The following is a 27,039-nucleotide window of genomic DNA, read 5'->3' on the forward strand; positions in this document are numbered from 1 at the left end:
AGGTGTAAGAGAGGGCCTGAAGGCCCTAACCTTGCCAGGTAAAATAAATGCATAAATAAATAAATTATTCCTGGTGCTAGGATCTTTGTCCATTAGAACCCCATGCGTTCGGGATCTCACAGCTGATTAATTGCGGTATTATGCGTCTTGTGGATACATTAAATTTTGTGCCAAACGAATATATATGTACCAGAGAATTACTGCCCATCAATAATTTTTTTATGATTTTAAACAAAATGTCGGCGACGGCATGCCTTTGATGTAACAATATCTGCGGCAGCCTTTTCTCGTTCTATGCTTGCCTTGCTAGTGGTGGAGGGTGGAACAAATCGTTGTCCGTCTCTTTTTGTTACTGTACGAATGTCCGCCACCGTAGCTGAGTGGACAGCTCACCGGCTTGTCATGCCGGCGGGCCTGGGTTCTGTTCCCGGCTGCGTTGGTGATTTTCTCCGCTCAGAGACTGGGTTCTTGTGTCGTCTTCATCATCATCATCATTTCATCCTCATCGAGGCGCAAGTCGCCGAAGTGGCGTCATCTCAAAAGACTTTCACCAGACGATCGGGTCTAGCTGCCGGGAGGCCCTCGGCACCCGACATTTCATTTAATTTCATTGTGCGAATGGTCGAGAATTGCGTGATTGTCTTGCCAGTACGAAAATCGATGTCACTGATTCAGGTCTGACTCCAATCCCAGCGACACACATACCCATGTAGCTCCACATTAATATGAGGTGAATGAAACGCACATTCGATGATTCATGCATATGTGCTGCCTCAGTTTGAACCATGAATTCTGCTTGAAAAAATAATGTACTCCAAACAGTGGTTGGTGGCAATCCGATGTATTCGCTTGGATAAAACATCAGCATTTCGGATAAAAGGATTTCAAGACTTCATTCCTGATTTTGCCAGCAAACGTACTGTTACCCATCCACCTATCTGTACCTGCACCGAAAACATCAATACACATGAAGTACTACAACCGATGTAAAGCAAACAATGAATAAAATTAAAGAGATAAAATATGATAAAGGTGAATGCGTATTCCGTTAGGTTTTTTCTTTGGTTAGACTGGCGTTATCATTGTGCAAACTCATAGGTTAATTTACTCTTTGGGCCAAATTCGTTGTGCCACTAGTTATTTGATGATACATGCATGCTAACCAGCGAATGTGACGCGACAGGAGGCACACATGTTTGTCAATACTTCCAGAGAAATATACACCCTTCCCTTCCAAGTAGCAAGCCTGTGTAAGACTTTTTCCGTAGAAGCAATCGCAATTTCTGCCTCACCGTTTTTACTGTTTACTTTCATCCCGAAGTATTTGAACGATTTGAGGTGCTGCAGATATTTACCACTAATCTTGCATCAAGCTGTGTCGGGTTTTTCATGTTGTTATAGACATTATTTTTTATTTTTCCACCTGTAAAGAGAGATATCATTCAGTACACATAATGCAAGTCTTACTTATGTCACTTGGCATTTCTTTACGTTCGTCGAACTGCGATACTATTCTGCAGACATCAGCATCGACAGAGAAGAAACCGGCAGTGCTACTAACACTGTCTAGTAAACCGTTTGGATACATGGTAGGTCCTACTGCGCTTCCCTGGGATATTCCCGACATCTAATTTCTTCCAGTTGAACGTTTTCCACCCAGTAAAACATATTAGGTTACACGATTTTTTAAGAGTAAAGCGCGATTTTACTGTGTATTATTATATTTATCTTCTGTATTATCTAGATTTCTGTTTTTATGCCATTATCAAGTACAAAGCTAAACGTTGTTAGACCATTATTAATTGATGACAATGTGCTTGATAGTGATATAAAAGCCGAAATCTAGACAGTACAGAAGATAAATATAGTAATACACATTCCTTTAAAAATATTGCATGACTGTGCCTCAACATCATCGAAAGCTTTGTACTGGGTTCTAGTAGCCAAAAATTCATCGAACCCATCACACATTAGTGAAGATGCTTCGAGTCGTATCTTGATTGATAACTGACATTGTAATGCAATGTCGAATACTTTCCGGATATCTGAGAATATAGACTCTACCGGGTGAGCTACATCTACTGTTCGCAATACACCAAACTCGAAAAAGTCCAATCTCTAAAACGAGCAGAGGTTTGCAAAATTTGAACTGATCGAGAAATTACTACCAAGAAATTATTGTACCGAAGTCTCTGTAGCTATCCATCCTAGTCGCATTACCAATGGACAGAATAAAATGAAAATTAAAACCGTGTCTACAGTCACAAATTCGCACTCCTTATGCAATTACGAGTTCTTTGGTGGAGACACTGGGTTGTATACCCTTTAATCAAAAAGTTAGCAAATGTGATCTGCTTATTTACCCATTAAAAGTAATTCTCCCGAGCCATCTGAACCGACCGATAGCTTGCCTAAGTAGAGGACTGTCAAACGACACGGGTGGAGCAATTTTCGTGATCAGAATCATTTAATTCATAAAATACGCAAGATTGTGTAAATCTACAGAAGTTCTAGTGACAGAAATTCAAGCCGAAACAATGGTTACGAGGAGAGACACAGGCGCTTTCCGCGGGCATAGAGTCGACACCGCTCAGTCCGTACGTCGGCCAGTCGAACCGACCCTTAGCAGTTGGCCGCAGGGGACCTTTTGCTCTCTGACGAAACACACAATGTGCGGGATCCGAGGTAGTAAAACTGCTGAGAGATGCCCTCTCGGCATCTGTTCGTTGCAGTTCTTGGTTCGTGACCAGCAGACGCGGGGTAGCTGCCACCTTACTCGCGGTACGTTTCCTTGTTTCCATCACCTTGGAAGTAACAGTGCACGGTTACGTTCAGTTTCAGCCAAGACTTCCGCGGAAGAATACTCGCAGCACATCCGTTCGTGATTAAGCTGCAAATACGCTCTTTGCCCGTGAGAGATTAGCTCCATAATATCTACGAGGGACATTTCATAAATAGAGCATAAGTTGGTATTATTATGGATTGTTTGATGCAACAACAATTAATGTAGTTGGTAGCTTGAGGAAGAAGTTTGTGTTTTTGTTTTTTCTCTATGTACTCTAACATAAAATTGGCTAGAGGTAGAAATGGACCCTTCAAGGGTCACGGGTACTGTGACTGCTGAAGGCAAGAGGTCGTACATCAAGATCGAAACTTCTCCCGGCAAAAACCCGACAGAAATAACAGTTAATTAAGTGAAGTTTGTGGAGAATTTACAGTAGACCGCAGTACAGTTGCACGTTGGGTTAATCGTTTTTGTGGTGGTCTATGAGCTTAGACAATAATTCAAGACCCGAAAGCCCAAAAACGTCAACTGTTAAACGAAGTGTGAAACTTATAGCAGATACTGTTGAAGAAAATCACATTGCGACTTGTGGGGAACTCTCTGAAGCCACGGGAATTCCACCAACAGAAGTATTCCGTGTTCTGACAAATGATTTGAAGAAAAGAAAAGTTTCTGAGAGGTAGCTTCCTCACTGTTTGACTGCTGAAGGCAAGCAGAAGCGCCTGGACATTGCAGCGTTGCTCAAACAACGTTTCTTGTGTCGAATTGTCGCTATCGATGAAACTTCGCTCAATCACAGTTGAAGAAAATTATGATTTTTGCTTACGATCACCAACGAATCATCATGACAGAGTAGAGTACCATGTGGTACAAGTGTTATAGCACTTCATGTAAACCTGCCCATGAAAATGCACAAAATGCAGCCTCAGTTGCTCGAGGCTTGGCCACTCATTCTCCACGACAGTGTTCGCCCGCATATCGGATCGGTAATGTTGTAACCCAAAAACTGCGCGAATACGCATGAGACGTGTTACCGCATGCTCTGCCCAGCCCAGACCAGACACGAGTCCACCGACTTCGACTTTTTCCCGAAGTTGAAAAAACCTCAGCGTTGACGTCGTTACCTTATTCTGGAAGAGCTCCCTACCACCGTTACCCGAGCTACTGACAGATGAACACAAGTGGTCTGCTGGATCGAATAACAGAACGTCCGAGACGCTGGGATTCAGTCACAGACAACGACTGTAGAGAGATAGTGAAAAAAACGCTCAATTAAAAAAAAAGTGCGTATTATTATGAAATGTGACTCGTACAATGCTAGGGCTGCTGCCTCTACCTGATCTCAAAACGCGTTTCTCGAAGCTTTTGCCCTTCTATTTCCATATCCAAGCGAATAGGCACAAGAAGTTCCACTTGTGAAGCATTTTCCATAATGCTTGTGGGGGTCTGTGTCATCAAAGCAAACTGGAAATGTTCGGACTTTTTTGTTGTTTACACGATTCCTGTTAATTGGTATTGCTTGAGGCTCTGCATATAGATGTGAACTTTTGGGTAAGGAAGGTACCAATGGCATGCTCTTCTTAGTCTTTCCTTCCCTGGGAAGGATATCCTCAACTTCTGAAGCTAACAGCAGTGAAACACTTGATGACAGAACATACTGACTCAGCCCGATTTCGATCAATTTCTTCCTTTCATCGTTTATTATACTTCTTCTCCACATTCCAGGATATTTCTTGTAAAGCGACCCACGGAACAGCTGCAAGTAATTGCCGACCTCCGATCCAATGAAGTAATATTCCCCATTTTCTTCGACTTGAAAAATAATAGGTTTGTCACCGTAAGTCTTAATAGCCATTTATGGCTCATTACCTTCGCTCGTGATTGAAATACCGGAGATTCTTCTCTAATTTACTTCATCAGTACCCTCTCTAGGGACTGGACTAGTTACCATTATTTTTCTTGTGTTTTACGTTTTACATTGAATTTTGCTCACAGCAAGCATGCGGATCGCCTATCTCGTCCAGATTTGTGCATTGGGAAGTTCCTGCCTTCTTGTCAACGAGACTGCCTAACATTTATATGTGTTTTCAGGAACATATACAGTTTTTCTTAAACTGTCTAAATGTTACTGGTCTGCAGTCTCCTTCTGTTTCCTTAATTAATCAATTAATATTAATCGGCAATTGCAGTTCCTACTAGACGTGAAGGAGCCTGATGCTACCACGGTCCAGGGAGCATGAGACTATCAGGTGAGGTCATTTTAATCTGATGCAGGAAGACGATAACAGGCAGAAGATACCGCTTCCGCAATCCCTACGAAGCTAACGATTTACATTATGAAATGACGGAAGTGCTAGTTCATATGCGAAAATACTATTTATTGTGGGTAGTTAGAATTTGAAAGGCAGATACACTATAATGCATGCGTATTAACAGCCATTTACGTTGTAAAATGTAATTCATATTAATAAATTCAGTGAGTGATTAGAAAGTTATGGACAACTGGAAGTACGTTTGAAGTTAGTTGATTTAGAGTTGTGCATAATGTTGCTCTTTGCTCCCTTTTCTCATCAGCGCAACAAATTAGATGGGATGATAACGGTGAAATGCTGAATTAATAAAAACAAAGATTGTGGTGTCGATTTCGTATTTGAGAACGGTCAAGAACAGCAAACTGAACGAGGATATGGGGAAGGCTGGCATGTGAGGCCTTGGAGGCAAACTGAGAGAAACGGAAATCTATGTCACAGGACGGAATATCTACACTACGGCCATTAAAATTGGTACACCACGACGATGACGTGCTACAGACGTGAAATTTAACCGAAAGAAAGAAGATGCTGCGATATGCAAATGATTAGCTTTTCAGAGCATTCACTCAAGGTTGGCGCGGTGGCGACACCCCCAACGTGCTGACATGACGAAAATTTCCAACCGATTTTTCATACACAAACAGCAGTAGACCGGCGTTGATTGGTGAAACGTTGTTATGATGCTTCGTGTAAGGAGGAGAAATGCGTACCATCACGTTTCCGACTTTGATAAAGGTCGGATAGTAGCCTATGGCGATTGCGGTTTATCGTTTCGCGACATTGCTGCTCGCGTTAGTCCATATCCAATGACTGTTAGCAGGATATGGAATCGGTGGATTCAGGATGTTAATACGGAACGCCGTGCTGGATCCCAACGGCCTCGTATAACTAGCAGTTATCCGCATGACTGTAACGGATCGTGCAGCCACGTCTCGATCCCTGAGTCAACAGATGGGGACGTTTGCAAGAAAACAACCATCTTCTCCACGAACAGCTCGACGACGTTTGGAGCACCATGGACAATCAGCTCGGAGACCATGGCTGCGGCTACCCACGACGATGCATCACAGACAGCACAGACAGGAGCGCCTGCGATGGTGTACTCGACGATGAACCTAGGTGCACGAACGGCAAAACGGCATTTTTTCGGATGAATTCAGGTACTGTTTGCAGCACCATGATGGTCGCATCCGGGTTTGGCGACATCGCAGTGACCGCACATTGGAAGCGCGTATTCGTCATCGCCATACTGGCGTATCACCCGGCGTGATGGTGTGGGGTGCCATTGGTTACACGTTTTGGCCACCTCTTGGTCGAATTGACGTCACTTTGAACAGTGGACGTTACATTTCAGATGTGTTACGATCCCTGGCTCTACACTTCATTCGGTTCCTTCTAACCCTACATTTCAGCAGGATAATGAACGATCGCATATTGCAGGTCCTGTACAGTCCTTTCTGGATACAGAAAATGTTCGACTGCTGCCCTGGCCAGCACATTCTCCAGATCTCTCACGAATTGAAACCGGTCAATGGGGGCCGAGCAACTGGCTCGTCACAATACGCCAGTCACTACTCTTTATGAACTGTGCTATCGCGTTGAAGCTGCATGGGCAGCTCTACCTGTACACGCCATCCAAGCTCTGTTTGACTCAATGCCCAGGCGCATCAAGGCCGTTATTACGGTCAGAGGTGGTTGTTCTGGGTACTGATTTCTCAGGATCTGTTGTTGTTGTTGTCTTCAGTCCTGAGACTGGTTTGATGCAGCTCTCCATGCTACTCTATCCTGTGCAAGCTGCTTCATCTCCCAGTAACTACTGCAACCTACATCCTTCTGAATCTGCTTAGTGTACTCATCTCTCGGTCTCCCTCTACGATTTTTACCCTCCACGCTGCCCTCCAATGCTAAATTTGTGATCCCTTGATGCCTCAAAACATGTCCTACCAACCGATCCCTTCTTCTAGTCAAGTTGTGCCACAAACTTCTCTTCTCCCCAATCCTATTCAATACCTCCTCATTAGTTACGTGATCTATCCACCTTATCTTCAGTATTCTTCTGTAGCACCACATTTCGAAAGCTTCTATTCTCTTCTTGTCCAAACTAGTTATCATCCATGTTTCACTTCCATACATGGCTACACTCCAAACAAATACTTTCAGAAACGACTTCCTGATACATAAATCTATATTCGATGTTAACAAATTTCTCTTCTTCAGAAACGCTTTCCTTGCCATTGCCAGTCTACATTTTATATCCTCTCTACTTCGACCATCATCAGTTATTTTACTTCCTAAATAGCAAAACTCCTTTACTACTTGAAGTGTCTCATTTCCTAATCTAATTCCCTCAGCATCACCCGATTTAATTGGACTACATTCCATTATCCTCGTTTTGCTTTTGTTGATGTTCATCTTATATCCTCCTTTCAAGACACTGTCCATTCCGTTCAACTGCTCTTCCAAGTCCTTTGCTGTCTCTGACAGAATTACAATGTCATCGGCGAACCTCAAAGTTTTTACTTCGTCTCCATGAATTTTGATACCTACTCCAAATTTTTCTTTTGTTTCCTTTACTGCTTGCTCAATATACAGATTGAATAACATCGGGGAGAGGCTACAACCCTGTCTCACTCCTTTCCCAACCACTGCTTCCCTTTCATGCCCCTCGACTCTTATTACTGCCATCTGGTTTCTGTACAAATTATAAATAGCCTTTCGCTCCCTGTATTTTACCCCTGCCACCTTTAGAATTTGAAAAAGAGTATTCCAGTCAACATTGTCAAAAGCTTTCTCTAAGTCTACAAATGCTAGAAACGTAGGTTTGCCTTTTCTTAATCTTTTTTCTAAGATAAGTCGTAAGGTCAGTATTGCCTCACGTGTTCCAACATTTCGACGGAATCCAAACTGATCCTCCCCGAGGTCTGCATCTACCAGTTTTTCCATTCGTCTGTAAAGAATTCGCGTTAGTATTTTGCAGCCGTGGCTTATTAAACTGATAGTTCGGTAATTTTCACATCTGTCAACACCTGCTTTCTTTGGGATTGGAATTATTATATTCTTCTTGAAGTCTGAGGGTATTTCGCCTGTCTCATACATCTTGCTCACCAGCTGGTAGAGTTTTGTCATGACTGGCTCTCCCAAGGCCGTCAGTAGTTCTAATGGAATGTTGTCTGCTACGGGGGCCTTGTTTCGACTCAGGTCTTTCAGTGCTCTGTCAAACTCTTCACGCAGTATCGTATCTCCCATTTCGTCTTCATCTACATCCTCTTCTATTTCCATAATATTGTCCTCAAGTACATCGCCCTTGTATAAGCCTTCTATATACTCCTTCCACCTTTCTGCCTTCCCTTCTTTGCTTAGAACTGGGCTGCCATCTGAGCTCTTGATATTCATACACGTGGTTCTCTTCTCTCCAAAGGTCTCTCCAAAGATCTCTCAGGATCTATGCACCCAAATTGCGTGAAAATGTAATCACATGTCAGTTCTAGTATAATATATTTATCCAATGAATACCCGTTTATCATCTGTGTTGTGGTTGGCAGGAGAGCCAACACCGTGTTACTAGAGGAGGCCGAAAGGCACGCGATTCAGCTCAATCAGGCTGGCGTGAGGTCTGGAACAGGACAAGGAAATTAGAATTTAGAAAAAACGGACGTAGCTGGTGGAATACTTAACTTTAATCCATTAATGGTGAACGTCGCTCTTGACATTACATGATTCACAGTATCAATAGTAACTGATAATGGCGCCTTGCTAGGTCGTAGCAAAAGTCGTAGCTGAAGGCTATGCTAAACTATCGCCTCGGCAAATGAGAACGTATTTTGTGAACCATCGCTAGCAAAGTCGATTGTACAACTGGGGCGAGTGCTAGGAAGTCTCTCTAGACCTGCCGTGTGGCGGCGCTCGGTCTGCAATCACTGATAGTGGCGACACGCGGGTCCGACGTATACTACCGGACCGCGGCCGATTTAAAGGCTACCACCTAGCAAGTGGAGTGTCTGGCGGTGACACCACAATCTGCATTTCTTCTTGGTGTAGCAATTTTAATGGCCAGTAGTGTGCATCGCCGCTACCCGATTTCGACCCTGCCCCCACAGTAAGTAAACTGCTGACATGGCGTGCCGCACCGTGAAAGACTTATTTTTAAAATTTCGGTGTATCCTTTTTCAAAAGGAATCGGAAGCATTGAATTTCACCATATACGTGGCACGCAGTAATCCTGACGGCAAATCACAGAAATTCGGGCTTGTTAACTAGCATACCGACAGTCGTCTTTTTTTTCTAAGATCATCAGCGTATAAAATATCCATTACACAGCTGTCGCTGACTTGTGCTTGTGGTGTAGAACAGTGTCAGTAAAGCCCCATCTCGGTCCCCAGCACTAGCTTCACTACCTCGGTGCAGACGTAGTCCTCTGAGGGAAAGCTGCTAAATTAGATAACACAAAGCGCGAGTCAATGGAATCAGGCTCGCATATGTTGTTGCAGTTATCAGTGCGAGCAAAGATAAATGTAAATCCAAGTGTCGAAATGTGAGCGTTTTCAGGACTACGATTTTAACTTTTATCTCTTAGGATGTATCGAAGGTAATGAACCGGCTTATGAACTCGTTAAGTAGGCTACTGTCAACGGGTTATTACTGAATGTTGAACACCTGTTTAAGAAGTTAATCGCCTGGTAAGGGAGAGAGCAGTCTGAGTGGCAAGAAGAAGGGAACTTTTCATCCAGCTTGAAGGGAAAACATTGCATAGATAGATGACCTGCGATACCACTACAGCCATGGCTTGCTTCTTATAACTGCCACAAAAAGGGATTATCCATTATTATCAGGATGAGAGTCATCGGTGGCAGTTTCCCCTGTCCATGTGCACAGGATTCATTTGTTAGACTGCGACAGACATACGCCGAGAGATATAAGCAATATAATTCTCATTCCAAAAAGCACAGTGCACGCGGAGATGAGTTAAGCTGTAAGTGAATCACAGCTGACTTCCACCGAGTCTCTTCTATGCACCGACAGTTCACGAAAATAATGTGTTTTTTTGAGGTGTGTTTTCACAGTGTACGTTCAGGTGTGACTGTATCATATTAATCTGTTATTATTATTTATTTGCGATGGATTGTGAACTATTTACTGTAACTGTCATGTTAATGTGTAGAATTGTAAGCATTCTGTGTTTTAAGTGGTAGTTTAGCTCATATTTATATTACGCCATACCTGTATCATTTATGGCTTAATGTTTTGTTGATCAAGACCAAATAACAATAAAAATATAACTAAGGATAAGTTGCAGTATGACACCACTTCATTTCTGTTTGTAACAACTCTTGTATTGTAAAACCCAAAAGTTCCATGTAAAAAGACGGATTTTAGGTGAGTTATAGAGGACGGAGCTCTTGTTATGAAGATTGACATTAAAGTTTCGACAGACAAAATGAACTGACCAGTCGAGGACAGTCAGTAGGATCTTACACAGGGAATCGAATGTTTCCAGCAAGTGCACTCGCTTATCCCAAAGTGCTTGACCGTCTGATGTTGAGTGCGATTGCACGGACTTCTTCACATTTATATCTTCATATACTTACTAACTTGTTTACTTATCACAGCTTATCATGGCCTCCGTCACCTCCATTGCTCTGAGCTAAATTTAACAACCCAGGCGTATCTACTTTCACACAACTAATAGCAATAGATGAGTAAATTATGGTTGCTTATTGTAGTTCTTCTTCTTACGATCCGGATGCACCAATTCTATCTTCCCTTTCCAGAAATTAGCAATGTAGTTTGCTTTGTCATTGACTTTCAAAATATCATCTTAAGTGCATGTTATAGACATATCTGGGTAAATCAGTAGGTGGTCCAAGTCCTGTATTGCTCCGCATTCACACCTATCGCTATCACTGTAACCCCATTTAAATAGGTTTGATTTGCACCCAGTTACTCCAGTACGCAGCCGGTTTAATGACCTCCAAGTTGTAAAAGGTAGTTGAAATCCTGCAGAGCCCTCCTCTAGTAGTTCCATTGTGGAGTGTGGCACCATGTCTTCCCAAAGAGATAGCCGCCTTGTGACGTGCTTGGTGGCGAGCTCTTCAGTAGTTTCAATGAAACTCCTGCGGAGTTTCAGCCGGGGTTTCTTTTGTTTTGATCTTTCGATCTCGGCGGCTACTTGTCTGCGGATAGTGTGTGGTGCTAAGCCCATGATGGGATAAATGATGTCTGTGCGAGTTGGTTTGAGGCATCCTGTGGCAATACGTACAGGTTCGTTTACGGCGACGTCAACTTGCTTAGTGTGAGCAGAGTTCCTCCAAACTGGCGCCGCAAATTCCGCTGCTGAGATACTCAGCACCAGACCCGTGGTGCGCAACACATGTGGTTGAGCTCCCCACAATGAACCTGTTAGCTTCCGCAGTATGTTGTTCCTGGCACAGACCTTTTTTTTAAGTGTTGTGACAGTGCTGCTTAAAAGTAAGTGCTCTGTCCAATGTTACTCCCAGGTATTTTGGGCTGTTTGTATGTTTCAGCTCTTCCCCTTGCAACATGACTATGAGTTTGCGTTTGGCTTGTTTGTTCCTAAGATGGAAGGCGGATACTTGAGATTTACTAGGGTTGGTTTGAGATTATTGCCGTCGTAATAGGTAGCAAGTTCTGTTAAGGCTCCTGTGAGATTCTCCTCCACTTGTTCAAAGGTTTTATCCTGTGTGGCCACTGCTGCATCATCAGCACATATGAACATTCGTGTCTGGTGGCTGATGGGAAGATCATTGGTATAGATGTTAAATAATATTGGAGCCAAGACACTACCCTGTGCAAGTCCATTTTTCTGTGTCCTCCATCGGCTGATTTTAGATTGTAAGGTTACATAGTAGCGTCTGTTCTGTAGCATGCGTTTCACGAAAATACACTCCTGGAAATGGAAAAAAGAATACATTGACACCGGTGTGTCAGACCCACCATACTTGCTCCGGACACTGCGAGAGGGCTGTACAAGCAATAATCACACGCACGGCACAGCGGACACACCAGGAACCGCGGTGTTAGCCGTCGAATGGCGCTAGCTGCGCAGCATTTGTGCACTGCCGCCGTCAGTGTCAGCCAGTTTGCCGTGGCATACGGAGCTCCATCGCAGTCTTTAACACTGGTAGCATGCCGCGACAGCGTGGACGTGAACCGTATGTGCAGCTGACGGACTTTGAGCGAGGGCGTATAGTGGGCATGCGGGAGGCCGGGTGGACGTACCGCCGAATTGCTCAACACGTGGGGCGTGAGGTCTCCACAGTACATCGATGTTGTCGCCAGTGGTCGGCGGAAGGTGCACGTGCCCGTCGACCTGGGACCGGACCGCAGCGACATACGGATGCACGCCAAGACCGTAGGATCCTACGCAGTGCCGTAGGGGACCGCACCGCCACTTCCCAGCAAATTAGGGACACTGTTATTCCTGGGCTATCGGCGAGGACCATTCGCAACCGTCTCCATGAAGCTGGGCTACGGTTCCGCACACCGTTAGGCCGTCTCCCGCTCACGCCCCAACATCGTGCAGCCCGCCTCCAGTGGTGTCGCGACAGGCGTGAATGGAGGGACGAATGGAGACGTGTCGTCTTCAGCGATGAGAGTCGCTTCTGCCTTGGTGCCAATGATGGTCGTATGCGTGTTTGGCGCCGTGCAGGTGAGCGCCACAATCAGGACTGCATACGACCGAGGCACATAGGGCCAACACCCGGCATCATGGTGTGGGGAGCGATCTCCTACACTGGCCGTACACCTCTGGTGATCGTCGAGGGGCACTGAATAGTGCACGGTACATCCAAACCGTCATCGAATCCATCGTTCTACCATTCCTAGACCGGAAAGCGAACTTGCTGTTCCAACAGGACAATGCACGTCCGCATGTATCCCGTGCCACCCAACGTGCTCTAGAAAATGTAAGTCAACTACCCTGGCCAGCAAGATCTCCGGATCTGTCCACCATTGAGCATGTTTGGGACTGGATGAAGCGTCGTCTCACGCGGTCTGCACGTCCAGCACGAACGCTGGTCCAACTGAGGCGCCAGGTGGAAATGGCATGGCAAGCCGTTCCACAGGACTACATCCAGCATCTCTACGATCGTCTCCATGGGAGAATAGCAGCCTGCATTGCTGCGAAAGGTGGATATACACTGTACTAGTGCCGACATTGTGCATGCTCTGTTGCCTGTGTCTATGTGCCTGTGGTTCTGTCAATGTGATCATGTGATGTATCTGACCCCAGGAATGTGTCAATAAAGTTTCCCCTTCCTGGGACAATGAATTCACAGTGTTCTTATTTCAATTTCCAGGAGTGTAGAAAGGGTGTAGTCCTTAGTGGCATTATACACTTTCTGGGTAAGCAACTTATGGTTAACTGTGTCATATGCAGCACTGAGATCCAGGATTGCGACCCCAGTTACTTCTCCTCTCTGATAGCCGTCTTCCATGTACTGTGTGAGATTAAGGATTTGGCCACAGCATGATTTTCCTGGTCGAAATCCAGCTTGTACGTTAATGAGGGCTTTGTCCACATAATCAGCTATGCGTTTGAGAATCATTCGCTCCAGCACTTTAAATAAATGACAAAGCAGTGAGACAGGCCGAAAATGTTTAGCTTCAGCTGCGTCTTTCCCTGGTTTTAGTAACGCAATGACCCGAGCTTTCCTCCACAGTTTAGGAATTTGCGTTGTTGTAATACAGTGATTCATTAGCTCTAGGATCCATGCTTGTACTTCCGGTGCAAAATATTTAATTTGCTCAGGTCTCAGATCATCGAGGCCAGCGGCCTTGTTGTTTTTCAAATCGTTGATGGCATTTTGTAGCTCCTGAATGAAGAACAGGCGAGCTAAGAAGCTAATCTCCTCGTTCAGTTTTCTTTTAATTTTGCCATTCCTGATCTTCCTTTTAGTTTTTCCGTTCATGAGTAGTTGGTGAGCTATCTGATCAGGTGTAACTTCACTGTAATTTGGTTGTGGTTCTCTTGGGTAGTTGTTGAAACTTTTGACCAGTTTCCATGCCTTCCTACTGCTGTGCTTCATGTCCGTCTCTTGTAGGAGGTTACACCACTTTTCCTTTCTCGCTTCGGAGATACCAGACATCAGTTCCTCACCGGCCTCGATCGTTTCCTCTGAGAAGGGGTCCTTATTGTACAGTTCTTCATACTTTTTCAGAGCTTCCTTGCTGCTACCATTGAGTCCAGCGATATACTGGGTGCAGCACCCTCTAGGTATGCGCCGTCGAGAGATTTTCTTGACAAGGTCTATAAAAGTTTCATATGATTGTATCCCTGGTTTAATTTCCAAGATCTCCTTATCAAGGTCCCCTGTGAAAAGTTCCCAATGAGCTTTTTTGAAATTGAAGCGTCTCTTGAAGGGCATTACATCTGCTTTGATTACTGCAGTGATGCGGCAAGTTATTGCTCTGTGTTGCGATCTTGGAATTGGGTCCTCGATTTGCTTTACAGTTTGCAGGGATACCTTTTCGGAGACAAAGATGTTATCTGGATTATATCCTCGTTTCCATCTTCTGCTGTTAAATGATGCAGGCAACTTTGGGTCATGTATCAATTTCAGTTTAGCCTGGTCTGTCCAGATCTCCAGCATTTCGCCATCGTCATTTGTCTCTTTATAACCCCATGCGAGACCGTGACAGTTAAAATCTCTGAGTACAACTTTAATGTTTTTTGAATGGAAATTTCCAGGCTCCGTAAATTTGAACCTCGCACTGGGTGGTTTGCACACGGATGTTACAGTACATGAATGTAGCTCAATAGTTAAAATTTCTATATTTTCTTCGCAGGTCAGAGCACAGGAGCATATGTCTAAGTTCGGTTTCAAAAATATAGCACTTCCGTACCTTTCGTGTGGTCTCTCAAGAACTAATTTCATGCCCTGTATTTTTGGTCTATGGCTAGTTGGTGCCCTGTGTGTTTCTTGTAACACTAAAACATCACAGTTGTTTCGTTTGCACATGTCAGACAATAAAATTTTTTATTTACAGATAAGCCTTCAATATTGCAGGAAGTTGTCGCTAGTGATGGTCTTGATGAAGGCCTTTTTTGAGTCTCTTATGAGTGTTGTTTTGTCATCTTTGGTTTTGCTGATCCGGTGTTTGCAAGATTGGCCGACTAGGTCGTTCCCAGGGGACGCCCGATTGCTTGTTGTTCGAGTGGTGAACGCAATCTCCATGGAGGCTCCTGCAGTGTCCCCCGTTTATTGTAGTAACAGCCACGGACAAACGGAAAAAAGCATAGTAAATAAAAGATAAGGTGTCACGAATGGTAGTGAGAAACTTAGGCCGGACTATCGTTATTTCAATAGCAAACCCATCAGTGTATTTTTGGAAGTCAAAATCAGCAGCTCCTCTTAAATTACGAAACAGGTTACTTGGTAGTCAAGTGGTTGCAACAGAGAAAGGCTTTTGGTAATCATTTTCAGAGGGATCTACAAATAAATTAGACTATAAGTTTTGAGTTTCTAGTCGAGTGTTGTCGACTGGACGACACATATGTGGCAGAGTGATTACCAAAGAGGACGGTGTATAACGAGGACAGGTCTTAATTGGAGAGGTTAACGTTAACAGGGTAGTACATTACTAACATTTATCTCACTCAGAAATGTGTGACAACGTTAAAGAGTTGCAACGTGGACTATGTTGTAGGCATTTCATGAATCGTGATTCAACATGAAGATGTATAAGAAACAACAGCAAGGTATTACATATAAATGTTATTTATTAATGTTTCGAAATACAAAATGAATCAATTAAAGTAAGTGAAAAAGTGCTACATATTTACAAGTTAAGTAATATTTTACTCGTAGAGTAAAATTATTACTACATCAGTGACATCTCTTCCTAAAACTCACAAAAACTGTGACGATTTGGAAAGGTCATATTGAATAATAAATTAGAAAGAACAAGACCAATGTTGTCAAGAATTGTTTGCATTAAATAGAGATAAAACGGATCAGATGCAGAAATGTTACGGAAAATTATGGGGTTAAAGTCATTCCACCACAAATGTCATGTACTCTTCTGCACCTCTACGTATCTTGTAAGTGCAGAGACTCCTTAAGAATCGTGATCTTAGGGAGCCACTAATATCGAATTAGGCTACCATTTGAAAGCAGTCTGCGGTAAATGTTCGTGTCCATCTGGAGCGTGCTTCAGGCAGATTCCTCGGGCCAGTCTTCCTTGATGAAATCGGCCGCCCTCTCGGCCAGCATGACGATGGACGAGATGGGGTTGGAGTTGGGTATGTACGGGAAGACGGAAGCGTCGACGACGCGCAGCCCAGCCACGCCGTGCACCCGGAAGCGCGGGTCTACGACGGCGGAGTCGTCGGTGGCGGGCCCCATCTTGCAGGTGCCGCCCTGGTGGTTCTCGGCGCCGGTGCTGTAGCGCACCACGCACGCCCAGTACTCGTCTGACGAGAACTCGTAGTCCTCGCAGCCGGCCGTCACCGTCGTGTCCAGCTCGAAGCCCCAGCGCTGCATCGCCTCCGTGCGCGTCATGTTGATCACCAGCTTGATGCCCTCGACCAGTATGTCCACGTCGATCTTCTCAGAGAGGTAGTTGGGATAGAAGAGCGGGTAGTCGAGAGGGTTGGAGCTGCGCAGTTTCATGTAGCCCTTGCTACGTGGCATGATGTTGGTCGGTCGCGCGTCGATATATCGGCGGCCACAGTCCACGTTAACCTCTCCATTGGTACATTCCTCCGCTAAGCCTGAGCGAGAGCAAGCCGCATTGAAACCGTCGAAGAAGATCTGCAGGTCGGGCACGCCATCAGTTGCGTACTTGGAAAGCATGAAGCCTGTTGTCTGAGTCAGACCTGTACCTGACATGGGGCCAGTGCGGTTGGTGACGAATTCGTTGAGCACTTCTGTCGTCAGAGATTCGTACGAAGTATTGTTGATGTAGAAAGCCACATATCCTGACACGTGATTGTGTAGATTCTGTCCAACAGACAAGTTCTTCAGTGGCGTTATGCCGACATCCTCGAGGTCTGCTTGTGGCCCGACACCAGAAAGCATGAGTAACTGAGGAGAGCCTATGGCGCCGGCACTCAGGATGACTTCCTTGTTTGCTCGTACAGTGTGTAGGTTGTTGTTCTCGTCGAGAAACTCCACGCCAGTCGCAGTAAGGGTGTCAGGATCGATGAGAACTCTGGTAACGTGAGCATTTATTCCAACATGCAGATTTGGGTTGCTGGCTGAAGCAGGTCTTAGGTAGAGCGCGGGTGTACTGCCTCGGAGACTGTCTTTCACCATCATCTGTGCTATGGCGACGCCCGTCTGGTTGCTGCCACTGAGGTCTCCCGTGCGGTAGCCGAGCTGTATTCCCGCCTCCACGATGGTCTCAGCGAGCTTCGGATGGCTGGCGAAGCGCTGCACCACGAGCGGTCCTCCCGTGCCGTGGTAACCTTCGTCCATCTCGTCGGCCTCCAGGTTGTTCTCTGCTTTTATGAAGTACGGCAGCACGTCGTCGTAGCCCCAGCCCTCGTTACCAGCCGCTTCCCAGCCGTCGTAGATGCTTCGGTGGCCCCGTGTGTACATCATGCCCTGCATGGCGCCGGTACCGGCCACCATCTTGCCCCGCGGCCAGCTGCAGACGCCTCCAGTACTGAGGCACGCCTGCTCCTGCACCTCTGTCGTGTAATTCCAATCGAGCACAGTGTTCACTGCTGCTACCGCGAACGTCTGTGGAAGAGATATGTTTTGTTTTATGTTGTTGGTCATAAGCGTCACATAAGACATCTAAAACAGATTTGTGTAAGAACTTACGCAAAGAACATTGTACCTGATAATGTAATATCGAATAATACAGTTATTTTGTGTTATTGAGAGAGAAAGATGAGCAACAGTATACATATAATAGCTAAGTCAGAGATGATATTGTGACTATCTTCTGGCTATATCATTGCATCCAAAATGGAAAGCTTAAGCAGTTTATTAATATGGCTCTACCAACTGACAGATAGTCCGTGCTATGGGTACAAAAACCGCCTGGGTGAAGGGACCCTCAGTTATACCTGCAGATTCCAGCCACTTTAAACGTCTTTGATGATTCTGTAATTTACACAGGGTGTTACAAAAAGGAACGGCCAAACTTTCAGGAAACATTCATCACACACAAATAAAGAAAAGATCTCATGTGGACATGTGTCCGGAAACGCTTAATTTCCATTGTAGAGCTCATTTTAGTTTCGTCAGTATGTACTGTGCTTCCTCGATTCATCGCCAGTTGGCCCAACTGAAGGAAGGTAATGTTGACTTCGGTGCCTTTACAAGTACAACACAACATGTGGTTCATGCACGATGGAGCTCCTGCACATTTCAGTCGAAGTGTTCGTACGCTTCTCAACAACAGATTCGGTGGCCGAAGGATTGGCAGAGGCGGACCAATTCCGTGGCCTCCACGCTCTCCTGACCTTAACCCTCTTGACTTTCATTTATGGGGGAATTTGAAAGCTCTTGTCTTCGCAACCCCGGTACCAAATGTAGAGACTCTTCGTGAACGTATTGTGGACGGCTGTGATACAATACGCCATTCTCCAGGGCTGCATCAACGCATCGGGGATTCCATGCGACGGAGGGTGGATGCATGTATCCTCGCTAATGGAGGACATTTTGAACATTTCCTGTAATAAAGTGCTTGAAGTCACGCTGGTACGTTCTGTTGCTGTGTGTTTCCATTCCATGATTAATATGATTTGAAGAGAAGTAATAAAATGAGCTCTGACATGAAAGTAAGCTTTCCCGCACACATGTCCACATAACACATTTTCTTTCTTTGTGTGTGAGGAATGTTTCCTGAAAGTTTGGCCGTATTAGATTTCCCCTCACTACGTTTTTCGCTGATAGTTTCTTATATTTTCGTTTGCTGACAGTGAAACAAGTTCCAAATAAAGGTTTCGAGTGGTAGTGGAGGTGACCCATCAACCAAGTTATGAGCTAAGTGCACATTACAACAATACGCTCACTGAGGTAGCGCTTCTGCTCCAGCTGGCGCACTGACCGGTATCTGCGTGGCGGTGGGCTCCTCTGGCCCCGCCTCCAGCAGCAGCACGGTCCAGTTCTGCCTCTCCGAGAGGCGGGCGGCTAGCGCGGGCCCCGCGACGCCGGCGCCGACGACGATGAAGTCGACTGCGGGCGGCTCTCCCAGCTGCTGCAGCAGCAGCGGCGCGTCGCGGCCCGCGCGCCCGCAAGGGTCGGCCAAGTCGCAGCGCGTCCGCAGCACGTACTCCACCATCGACATGAAGAGCGCGAAGCCCGCGCCGCACGTCCCCGCCAGGAAGGCCGTGTCCTCGAACGCGCACTGGCAGCAGCTCAAATCCATCTCGCCGTCTGAGTGTCTGTCTCACCTGCTGGACAAACAGCGTGTTTCAGCGTGAGGCAATCACCGTACGAAATCATTTCCTATCACTTTTAGGTACATCTACGTCTACATCTACATCTACATACATACTCCGCAATCCACCATACGGTGCGTGGCGGAGGTACCTCGTACCACAACTAGCATCTTCTCTCCCTGTTCCACTCCCAAACAGAACGACGGAAAATTGACTGCCTATATGTCTCTGTACGAGCCCTAATCTCTCTTATCTTATCTTTGTGGTCTTTCCGCGAAATGTAAGTTGGCGGCAGTAAAATTGTACTGCAGTCAGCCTCAAATGCTGGTTCTCTAAATTTCCTAAGTAATGATTCACGAAAAGAACGCCTCCTTTCCTCTAGAGCAGAGGGCTCCAAACTACGCCCGCGGGCCGAAACCGGCCCGCGAGGGCCAGCTAACCGGCCCGGTACCCGGCCCGCCAAATATTTGAGGTGATACCTACTCCCAGAATGAGATTTTCACTCTGCAGCGGAGTGTGCGCTGATATGAAACTTCCTGGCAGGTTAAAACTGTGTGCCCGACCGAGACTCGAACTCGGGACCTTTGCCTTTCGAGGGCAAGTGCTCTACCATCTGAGCTACCGAAACACGACTCACGCTCGGTAATCACAGATTTACTTCTCCCAGTATCTCGTCCCCTACCTTCCAAACTTTACAGAAGCTCTCCTGCGAACCTTGCAGAACTAGCACTCCTGAAAGAAAGGATACTGCGGAGACATGGCTTAGCCACAGCCTGGGGGATGTTTCCAGAATGAGATTTTCACTCTGCAGCGGAGTGCGCGCTGCAATGAAACTTCCTGGCAGATTAAAACTGTGTGCCCGACCGAGACTCGAACTCGGGTAACTATACTGCCAACAATTGAGTTTCGAGGCCTTTCGCGACCAATACACCGTGACATTGGCTCTGCTACTCGCTACAAGACTACATAACTAAAATTACAATAACAATCCGTTGACGTACTCAACCTCTGTTACGTCTTGCAGTAATAGTGTTGCTAACAATGATTTTGAGATTTAGTTAACTTTTGCAGGACGCTTTCGTGAAGAATGTGCAGTGACATACTTTTTTTTTAGGTAAAATTCGCCAGAATAAAATACGCCAGAATTTCGGTGAGGTACGTCCACCAATCAAAATTATGTAATTAAATAAAAACCGTAGTCCGTTTCAGTGCTATCTATTCCCACAACCTTAGATTTTTGCGAATTCATCATTCCTTTAGCCTTACATTACGTTGATCGTGGAGTGCTAGGGTGCTTTAATCCCACTAGGTAGATCTTGGCCCTTATGACTTCGTGGAGGAGTCAATGAGGCCCGCGGACTAAAAAGTTTGGAGACCCCTGCTCTAGAGACGCCCACCCGAGTTCCTGAAGCATTTCCGTAACACTCGTGTGATGATCAAACCTACCAGTAACAAATCTAGCAACCCGCCTCTGAACTGCTTCTATGTCCTCCCTCAATCCGACCTGATAGGGATCCCAAACGCTCGAGCAGTACTCAAGAATAGGTCGTATTAGTGTTTTATAAGCGGCCTCCTTTACAGATGAACCACATCTTCCCAAAATTCTACCAATTAACCGAATACGACTATCCGCCTCCCCCATAACTGCCATTACATGCTTGTCCCACTTCATATCGCTCTGCAATGTTACGCCCAAACATCTAATCGACGTGACTGTGTCAAGACCTACGCTACTAATGGAGTATTCAAACATTACATGATTCTTTTTCCTATTCATCTGCATTAATTTACATTTATCTATATTTATAGTTAGCTTCCATTCTTTACACCAATCACAAATCCTGTCCAAGTAATTTTGTAGCCTCCTACAGTCACTCAACGACGACACCTTCCCGTACACCACAGCATCATCAGAAAACAGCCTCACATTGCTGGCCACCATATCCGAAAGGTCATTTATGTAGATAGAAAACAACAGCGGACCTACCACACTTCCCTGGGGCACTCCAGATGATACCCTCACCTCCGATGAACACTCACCGTCGAGGACAACGTACTGGGTTCTATTACTTAAGAAGTCTTCGAGCCGCTCACATACTTGGGAACCAATCCCATATGCTCGTACCTTAGTTAGGAGTCCGCAGTGGGGCACCGAGTCAAATGCTTTCCGAAAGTCAAGGAATATGGCATCCGTCTGATACCCTTCATCCATGGTTCGCAAGATATCTTGTGAAAAGAGGGCGAGTTGCGTTTCGCAGGAGCGATGCTTTCTAAAGCCGTGCTGATGTATGGACAGCAACTTCTCTGTCTCAAGGAAATTCATTATATTAGAACTGAGAATATGTTCGAGAATCCTGCAACAAACCGATGTTATGGATATGTAATTTTGAGGATCCGTCTTTCTACCCTTCTTATATAGAGGCGTCACCTGCGCTTTATTCCAGTCGCTCGGGGCTTTACGTTGGGCAAGAGATTCGCGATAAATGCAAGGTACTGTCGGAGCCTCCTGCCGAGACTAATGAGACTGAAACGAAAGAACGCTCTTGTTTCTGTATTTGCGGATTTTGGGGTTCAAATCCTTGTCCACTCACTCTCATTTGTTTCTAGTTTTTTCAGTGAAGTATTTTCGGCGAATATTGGGACGCTTCCTCTAGCAAGGACACAGCCAGTTACCTCTGTGCAACGAAATTACTTTTGACGTTAATAACCACTTCCTTTTGGGGAACTCTGACTTCCATTCCTGCATTGGTTCGTGGGAATGTACTGAAATGTCCCATTCAACGGCTTGAGAATGGTTGAAGCAGTTGCAAAACGAAGGCAGCAAATATCAAACAGATATTTCAGTTATTTTCATCGATCCATCCAATAATAATTTCTCTGCGGAGAATGGTATATTGAAACAGTGTTTATATGACTTCAACCATACTGTTAATTCAGTATTGGAAACCTAAATTAATCCTTAAATTAGTCATACCTAAAAAAGACGTACATTATAATAGGTGGAGCGAACCAAGATGAACAAGTAATGTATATGGTAGAAGCAATTTGGTCAGTTCGACCCTTTCCTAGTTGACTTAAAATAGTTGGTAATGAGAGATTAGCCAGGGCATTGATAAGCTGCTTTGAATCCTAAGCCTTTGTCTCAAAAAATGCTTTCGTCATAACAAACTTGGAACATTAGATCGATAAAAACAGGTAACTGTAGGTATAATCTCCACGCTTTGATGTATGTATGCAGACTGAAGCGATGAGTGAAAATTTGTTCCATAGCTGGTATTACAACGCGGGTCTCGTGCTCACTAGGCAGATATGCTAACTACTGCTCCACTCTGGAACGTGGGCTGTGAACATCTGCACAGACTATACTGGCACCCCCCCCCCCCCTCACCTTTCAATCCAAATTCCCTTTCACATTTCTTCCCAGCCAATCTTCATCTGATTAAGGCTTCTAAGCCTGGGATTCAAGCAGGATTCCCTGCTTCGTTCGATGCTGAGTTGCTATTCTAAAACAGTTAGAGCGCCTCTCAAACGCTGTTTGAGTTTAGTAGGAATACTACGTGAATTGAAGCGTGAATGGAAATTTGGATCGAGGAGCGAGGCGTGCTAGGGTAGACGGTGCACTTATGTAAAGCTACTACCCCAGGCTGATTTAGTGGTTAGTGCATGTGCCTAGTGAGCAGGACACCCAGGTTCGAATCCTGACAGTGGTAAAAATTTTCAGTTATCTCTTCAGTCTACATATGTACTTCACAGACAGAATGAGATTTTCACTCTGCAGCGGAGTGTGCGCTGATATGAAACTTCCTGGCAGATTAAAACTGCGTGCCCGACCGAGACTCGAACTCGGGACCTTTGCCTTTCGCGGGCAAGTGCTCTACCAACTGAGCTACGGAAGCGCAGAAGGTTCGCAGAAGAGCTTCTGTAAAGTTTGGAATGTTGGAGACGGATACTGGCAGAAGTAAAGCTGTGAGTACCGGACGTGAGTCGTGCTTCGGTAGTTTATTCTCGCTTCGCGCGTCGGTCGACTAGGTCGTGCTCTTAGTTCCGCCTCTACCGTAGCGCAGCGTGTTTTCCTCCTGTCAGTTTAGTGCCGTGTTGGTCTCCGTGCGCGTCGCATCGCTGGTTGTCGGCTGGTGTTTGGTGTTCGTGCGGCCCTTCCTGTCGCGGCGTCGTCTCTCGCCGTGATGTCCACCATGGTTCCCACGAAAGTTCCGCGTACAGGTACAGTCAGTTTTACCTTTGACAAATCCACGCGTCACGTCCAGCCCGGTTCTTTGGAGATACATGACTGGTTAGTCGATACAGTTAAGGTCACTACTGATCAGGTGCATACCGCATATTTCGACAGCGAATTATATGTGTTTTTTGTTAAGTTTCTTGACCCGCTCCAGGTTGATAGGCTACTTTCTCGTCATGGTTCTCAGGTACCCTTTACGCACCGTGATGGTTCCACTAGTATGGTTCTCTTGGCAAATGCAGAAGTGGTATATACGAATGTTCGGGTATTTAACCTTCCGCCCGAGGTTGACGACTCTTTTCTGAAGTCCGTTTTGCTTCCTTATGGGGACGTACGCCATATTCGAAAGGAACGCTGGTCTGCTCAGCACCGCTTACAGGTATATAGTGGTATTCGGTCGGTGGAAATTGTGGTCAAAAAACCTATTCCTTCTCACCTACAGGTATGTGGTTATAGGGTCCATATCACGTACAGTGGCCAGGAAGGAACATGTTATTATTGTAATGAAACTGGTCATTTCCGTACTAATTGTCCGCGGCGTGTGGTGGTATTAAAACCTACATACGAACAGCGTAAAAAATTGACTTTAGCTGATCTTCTCCCGCAAGGATCTCGGACTGAATCGCTCACTGTTACTGAGGGACGCAGTGATCCGTTACCCGACAACGGCCGTGATTTTCCCCCGTTGTCCTTGAGTAGGGATGTTGCTGCCCATAATTCCGATGTTCCCGCGCTGATTTCTCACAACAAGCGTCGGCGAACACAGGATGATGCGGCTGATGAATCTTCCTTATTGGCTCGCCCTTCCGATGGGCCTCCGGTAAAGGACTCTCTTTCTCAGTCGGAAATCGTGGATGAGGAAGCCACAGGTGCTATCACGCCTTTGCAGAAGCTCCCTGACACCTTATCTGACGTTGTTCCTGCTACCGCGGCAGCCTCTTCGGAGACGCCAGTGACGGAACCTGCTTCTGGTTGCCACGTGTCTTCTCCGGTGCTCTCTGACACTTCTCCTATTGACTCTGTTTCGCATCCCCCTTCTGGAATTTCTGTCGCCCCCTCTGGGTCACAGCCTCCTCCCATCAAACAACTGATTGATTCTCCAGAGCCAGTGGATCCCGTTGTTATTCACCAACTGTCCCACCGTGAACCCATGTCTGCGGACGAGTGGGATGTAGAGGCCTCTCTCTCGCAATCTGACACGGAATGTCTACATGATGCTCCTACGCAGCCGAACGCTGCAGCGTCGGCATCGCGGAGCCGCAGTCGAATCCGTAAACAGCCACGGAGAGCCGCGTCACGGCCGAAGAAAAAGCAGTGGGAAGATGAGGGTTCTGTTTCGTAGTTTTTCTCTCTGTGGTTCAGCGCTTGTTTCTGGTATGATTACTTGTATGCTGCTCCGTCAGCTGACGGCTCTCTACCGATCTTTGTTTTTCTTTGTAGGTTGAAGTTCCATGCAAGCATATACATTTCTTACTCTGAATATTAACAGAATATGTTCTGAGCTTCGGCTCGCCGCTTTGCGACAGTTTATCTATCAGTCTGGGGCAGATGTTGTTTTTTTACAGGAAGTCCTATTCGACCAGTTTTCCATTCCTGGGTTCCCGACGTTTTTTAATGTCGCTTCCGAACTTTCTACGGGCACTGCCTTGTTTTATAGAGAAGGCATTCCGTTGATGAATTTCGAAGTACTTGACAGTGGAAGGGGGATCGGGTGCACGTTTTATGATCTCAGTTTACTCCTTCTTTATGCCCCTTCTGGTTCGGGTTGTACTACCGCACGCTCGAGTTTCTATAAAGAAGAAGTCATTTACCTGCTTCGTAAATCCCCGACAAAGATAATTTTAGGTGGGGACTTCAATTGTGTTCTACGGCCGGTAGATCAGTCTCCTAATTTTAATTTCAGTAAAGAACTCGACGACCTTGTGCGCTCCTTGCACCTGCGTGACGTGTGGGTTTCTCGCTATCCTACACTTGTGCGACATACCTACTTTACTCCCACGTCTAGCAGTCGCCTCGATCGCTTTTACCTTTCCGATTCCTTGTGTGGGCAACTTCTGGCTGTTGATGTGATACCAGCCTGTTTTACTGATCATTGCGCTGTAGCCGTTACGTTTAATTACGAGCGACAACCGGTAAAATTGTTTCGTCCTCCTTGGATGCTCAATATCGCGTATTTGCAAGATACCTCCCTTGGTATCGTCCTGGAGGACATTTGGACACGTTGTTCTCGTACTATGGACCGGTACCCGTCTATCGTGGCATGGTGGACACTGTATGCAAAACCTCACATCCGTAGGGCTCTCATGCGTTTTGGGGCTGCGAAGGTGGCAGAAGATCGACGAACGCAAGAATTTTACTATTCTGTCTTACGTCAACTGTACGATAGTGCTACGCATGCTCCCCTCCGGGTTACTGATATACAGCGCATCAAAGCCAAATTGCTGCAGCTCAAACGCATTCAAATGGAGGGCCTGCGGACGAGGTCTCAACCACGTTCCCTTCTACAAGAGGAACTGACGTCACTCTACCATCTAGTCCGTTTACGGTCGCGCCGGAAACGTGGGTGCCTTGCCTCCCTCACAACCGCTGACGGCCGCGTGTTCACCTCTCACCGTGACATTTCTGACTTCGTTTACACCTATTTTACTGATCTGTACGATACTCATGTCCCGGCGGAAACCTCTCTTGACGACTTTACCTCCTTGCTGCCTCGCGTCGTCACTCCTCAATTAAACGACGCCTTTCTGCGTCCCTTTCAGAAGGATGACATATATGATGTTGTTGCAGGATCGCAGTCCCGCAAGTCGCCTGGATTAGATGGTATTCCTAAGGAGTTCTATGTTCAATTTTGGCCGCTCATTGGTGACACCTTAACGTCAATGGTAAATGAAGTGATGCGGGGAGTCTCACTTCCTGCTCCTTTTCAGGAAGGCAGAATGGTCCTCCTCCCGAAATCCACAGGTCGACCTGCAATTGACTCCCTCCGTCCTATTACTCTCCTTAACTTTGATTATAAACTTGTCGCTCGAGCAATTAATATCCGTCTCTCTAAGCTGCTCGATACCATTATTGCCGCCCACCAAAGCTGTGTGCCTGGACGCACGATACTGACTTCCGTTCTCGAATGTCGCGATGTAATCTCGGTGGCGGCTGCCGCTAATATCCCAGGGGCTTTGCTTTTTCTTGATTTCCAAAAAGCGTTCGATCGCGTCAGCCATGATTTTTTATCGAGAGTGCTCACCGCTGTCGGCTTTAATAATGATGCTCGACAAGTCTTAACTAATCTTTTTACCGGTATCAGTGTCTCGGTGATTGTGAACGGTCACCCTACCCCCCGGATATCGATCAG

At 45.9% G+C, this 27,039-nt stretch overlaps 1 protein-coding gene and 1 non-coding gene across 2 annotated transcripts; both read right to left on the reverse strand.

Moving 5' to 3' along the window:
- Window positions 1–15,817: 15,817 nt before the first annotated feature.
- LOC126267498 (glucose dehydrogenase [FAD, quinone]-like) lies at window positions 15,818–19,445 on the reverse strand. The gene is made up of 2 exons (XM_049972784.1): window positions 19,120–19,445; window positions 15,818–17,801 (listed from the first exon to the last, which is right to left on the reverse strand). Exons 1-2 carry the CDS (start codon window positions 19,438–19,440, stop codon window positions 16,269–16,271), a joined length of 1,854 nt encoding a protein of 617 aa, XP_049828741.1. The 5' UTR covers window positions 19,441–19,445; the 3' UTR covers window positions 15,818–16,268.
- Window positions 19,446–20,006: 561 nt separating this feature from the next.
- Trnas-cga (transfer RNA serine (anticodon CGA)) lies at window positions 20,007–20,081 on the reverse strand. Its single transcript has one exon. It is a non-coding gene; the product is annotated as a tRNA-Ser (tRNA).
- Window positions 20,082–27,039: the final 6,958 nt, after the last annotated feature.

The sequence above is a fragment of the Schistocerca gregaria genome, chromosome 4, assembly GCF_023897955.1.
Source record: "Schistocerca gregaria isolate iqSchGreg1 chromosome 4, iqSchGreg1.2, whole genome shotgun sequence".
Taxonomy (NCBI): Eukaryota; Metazoa; Arthropoda; class Insecta; order Orthoptera; family Acrididae; genus Schistocerca; species Schistocerca gregaria.

Coding starts and splice junctions, on each gene's coding strand:
- LOC126267498 (XM_049972784.1), bottom strand. CDS start 19,440: ATGGATTTGAGCTGCTGCCAGTGCGCGTTCGAGGACACGGCCTTCCTG. Junction 17,802..19,119: donor CCACCGCCACGCAGATACCG/GTCAGTGCGCCA, acceptor TCTCTTCCACAG/ACGTTCGCGGTAGCAGCAGT.